This window comes from Echinops telfairi, unplaced genomic scaffold, assembly GCF_000313985.2.
Source record: "Echinops telfairi isolate 266 unplaced genomic scaffold, ASM31398v2 ScPeMD7_3;HRSCAF=10, whole genome shotgun sequence".
NCBI classification, from domain to species: Eukaryota; Metazoa; Chordata; class Mammalia; order Afrosoricida; family Tenrecidae; genus Echinops; species Echinops telfairi.
The window spans coordinates 64,199,555-64,203,255 of record NW_022103899.1 but is presented as its reverse complement, the minus strand read 5'-3'; the positions used below and the strand labels follow the sequence as shown (position 1 = coordinate 64,203,255).

The 3,701-nt window shown below is 64.3% G+C and overlaps 1 protein-coding gene across 1 annotated transcript; it reads left to right on the top strand.

Annotated features, from left to right (window-relative positions):
* The first annotated feature begins 465 nt into the window (after window positions 1-465).
* LOC123522203 (ubiquitin carboxyl-terminal hydrolase 47-like) lies at window positions 466-3,607 on the top strand. The gene is made up of 7 exons (XM_045294524.1): window positions 466-726; window positions 884-980; window positions 1,725-1,846; window positions 2,096-2,175; window positions 2,998-3,126; window positions 3,354-3,449; window positions 3,551-3,607. Exons 1-7 carry the CDS (start codon window positions 561-563, stop codon window positions 3,605-3,607), a joined length of 747 nt encoding a protein of 248 aa, XP_045150459.1. The 5' UTR covers window positions 466-560.
* The last annotated feature ends 94 nt before the right edge of the window (window positions 3,608-3,701 follow it).

The following is a 3,701-nucleotide window of genomic DNA, read 5'->3' as shown; positions in this document are numbered from 1 at the left end:
TCAGGCTGTCCCGCCTGTGCCCAGCAGGTGGCGCTGGGCAGCCAGGCAAGGGGGCAGAAGGGCTGTACCTGGCCCCCACTGCACCAAAAATGTCCTAGGAGAGAAGGCAGGACTTGCTAAAGGTCCCCTCCAAGGGGTCTCCCTAGGCAGCCTGGCCTTGGGCGCTGCCCATATGGGGATCAGGAGGAGACAGAGAAGCCAGTAAGGCGCCCCTGTTCTCTGCCCCCAGGAAGGGCTGGAGGCCCTGGCTTGACCCTGGATGTGCTGCCCCCCTGAACCTCTTCCTCCTGGTAAGCCAGTGGAGGTGGGGCTGTGGGGGGCTGGCTCTCACAGGCAGGTCCACTCCCAGCCTAGACTCCTGGGGCCCAGGGGAGGAGCCCGCGCTCTGGGCGGGCCAGCCCCTCCCATTCCAGGAAAGAGAAAGTAGGCAGCCAGTGGAGGCTTGGAGGGGTGGATAGGCTGAGGCCAGCTCCAGCAGAGGCTCTGAGGCCAGTGTCCGGCTCATCCTACGGCCCACTGGGAGGATCACGAAGCTACAAAGGCTGTCCATCCTAGGACACATGAGGTGCTGCTTCTTGGGCTCCTTCCACCAGGACGATGAGAAGAAGGGACGGGCCGGCTATTGGAAGGGCTGCTCAGGGGAACACCAGGGGGCAGCCAGACAGAAGAAGACTGGAAAGAAAGGTCAGGGTCAAGGTTACCACAAAACCAGAGCCCAGCACCCAGGTGAGTCTCCCGACCAAGGGGCCAGTCTAGACTGGGGTTCTTCAGCTAGAGAGGCCAGGGAGTGACCCTTATGCTCCCTCCTGGACCTAAGCTGGACCTTGACCATCCTCATCTGCCTGAGCCTCCAGCTGACCCCACCCTGTGGTCCTCTCTGCAGGGTACGCAGGTCTGATCAGCCAGGGTGCCACCTGCTACCTGAACAGCATCCTGCAGTGTCTCTTCTTCACGCAGGAGCTCCAGGACGCTGTCCGCAGGTGGGGCAGCTGAGGGGAGGGCGGGGCAGGCAAACCGGCTCCGAGGGGAGTGGGCCGGGAGGACCCCTGCTCCTTAAGCAACCCCTGGCATATCTGCCTCAGGGGGCCTCAAAGCAGACCCCAGGAGCCCTGTGTCCTAGTGTTTACCTGTTGGGCTGATCCTAAGCCCACAGTCAGCAGTTTGAAACCACGCGGCAGGGCTTTCTACTCCCTGAGAGTGAGTCTGGGCATTGCCCGGGGCTGCTCCGCCCGGTCCCGCAGGGTCTGTGAGTGGGCACTGACTCCGGGGCAGGGAGTGAGGTGTGGAGCTGAGCGCAGCTGCTGCCTCTAGGTACCAGTGCTTTCTCCAGCTCTGAGAGGGGGAGGCTGGGCCGCTGGGGTGAGTCTGTGCCACCAGGTGGGCTGGACCTCAAAGTGAGAACTGAGAGGAACAGGTCAGTTGGTCTGGCTCCTCCAAACCTCAACTCCCAGCAGGGCTGGCAGATGAGTGGTGGTAGAGGGGGCCCCTCCTCCCTTGCAGGACCCTCCAGCTCTGCTCTGAGACCCCAGGGCCGGCACTCTCCCCGACCCCCTGCTAGAGGAGGCCAGGAGCAGTCCCTGGCTGACTGCAGCTGGGTGGCCTGGTCCCACAGAGGCAGAGGGTGGCAGTGGCCCCGCAGGGCTGAGGAGACAGGCTGGCTGGTGGCCGCCCTGCAGGGGCTCTCAGCCGAGCCTGGCCTTCCTTTCTCTCTCGGGCCCCTGCAGATGCGAGGACCAGGGGGAGTCCAGCCTCGTCACACAGCTGCGCAGGCTCTTTGAGGCCCTGGAGGAGTCCCAGGCACCCGTGTCCACCACCGCCATCACCCGCTGCCTGGGGCTCAGGAATGGTGAGAGCTGACTGGGCAGGACAGGCACCCCAGAGCTGGGGCTGCTGCCCACAGCCCCTGGTCCCTGCCCGGGCTGCCCTCCTCACCACTAGCTCCAGCACTGCCTGTCTGGGCCCGGCATTCCCACCTGTGCCTCACTGGGGAAACCATCCTGGGGAGACTGGGGCAGTGGAGGGGCAAAGGATGGGGGGTTGGGGCAGGGCAGGGTCTCAGCCAGGATCCTCTCCTGTCCCTGTCCCCGATGCACAGTGCACCGCCAGGAGGATGCCCTGCTGTGCTTCCACATGCTGTTGACCAGGATGACTGCTGAGCAGAGGGAGCTGGGGCAGGTGAGGGGCCTGGGAGTGGGGTGGGCTGCAGGGGCTTCCAACGCTCCCCCCACGGCCATGAGCGCCCAGGGCCCCTGGTTTTCCAGCTGAGAAACAGGATCAGGATGCTGGGTCCCTTCCTAGAGGACAGACGTGCAGAAAGGACCCTCTTAGGGTCAGGGAGCTTCAGTGGACCCCCCTGTGAGGGGGTGGGGGGGGTCTCACCTGTTGGTGGAATGGTGGGAGCAGCAGTCTAGGGAAGATCAGATGACAGGCTTGAAGTGGGGCTGCAGCAACACTGGGGGCTCCGGGCAGAGTGGGCGAGCCAGTAGCCGCAGGACAATAGTCACAAAAACAGTTTGGGAGACCACCAGTCAGCCCAGCCACTCCTGGGACATAGCCAGTGGCCCTGCCTGGACAGGGAGCTGGGAGGCAGGCCCGCAGGGCAGCCCTGGGGGAGAGACAGAAGGGACAGGAGGCTCAGAGTCCAGCCCTGGTGGGCAGGGGACATTGCTTAAGGCCAGTTGAGGAGGTCCCTTTCAGATGTGGGCAAGGGCCTCATGGGGGCACTTGGAGGAGGGATGAGTGAGCTGCTGTCACAATGATGGGGGACAGGACCCAGAGACCCTCTGATCTGGTCTCCCGTGCCCTGGTCCCACGGGATGTCTGCTGGGGCTGCAGGCTCAGAGCATGGGGGTGGGCAGCCCTGTGGGCAGGGCCCTAGGTTGTGTGAGCATCAGAAAACCCTCAGGAACTGGAGACAGTGCCCCCTCCCTGTGGCCCTGCACTCACGTTGTGGCCACATTGTCCTGCTGCCCTCGCTGAGTGGACACTCCGTCACAGCTGTTCCAGATGACCCTGGAGCAAGTCACCCAGTGCCAGCGCTGTGAGACCAAGACGGGGCTGGAGGAAGCCCGGCTCTTCCTCGTGGTGCCTGTCCCGCAGGGACCCGCAGGCACCCCGTGCTCCATGGTAAGGGCTGCCCCACCGCTCCTGCCCTGCCTCACACATCCCACCTGCCAGGACAATGCTTGTCCCAGGCGTCCCAGCCTGGTGTCCCTGCTGCCACAGGCAGAGGTCACCTGAAGAAACACAGCCCCGCTGTGGCACCCCATGAGCAGCCTCAGCTGGGCCTTTGGCTTCTGCTCAGGGGCCTCTTGGGTCCCTTCCGCCTGCTAGAGCTGTCCTCTGGTCCCCAGGACAAGGCTGTGAAGGGGCTGTTCCAGAAGCAGTGGTTCACGGGGGACAACCAGTACTTCTGTGACGAGTGTGACCGTAAAGAGGACTCCTGCTCGGTGAGTGCTGCTGGTCCCAGTCAGAGCAGGACCCAGCCGGGCTGACTCACAGTTGGAGGCAGGGGCACACGTGTGCCTGCACTGTCTGACTGGGACCCCAGGGGGAGCAGTCATCACCTGGGCAGGCCCTGCTAGGAGCTGGCCGAGCACGACCATAGGGCAGCTCAGGCTCAGCCCTGGTCCTCATTCCTGGGTGTCCCCTCTAAAGGGGCAGCAGCTGGCAGTGGCTCCTGGGCCCTTGCTTAGCCTGGC

Excerpts from the sequence above, each read along its gene's own strand:
- LOC123522203 (XM_045294524.1), top strand. The coding sequence starts at position 561 with ATGAGGTGCTGCTTCTTGGGCTCCTTCCACCAGGACGATGAGAAGAAG. Across the intron at positions 981-1,724 it reads CTCCAGGACGCTGTCCGCAG|ATGCGAGGACCAGGGGGAGT; the intron begins GTGGGGCAGCTG and ends GGGCCCCTGCAG. Across the intron at positions 3,450-3,550 it reads GTAAAGAGGACTCCTGCTCG|GGGGAGCAGTCATCACCTGG; the intron begins GTGAGTGCTGCT and ends CTGGGACCCCAG.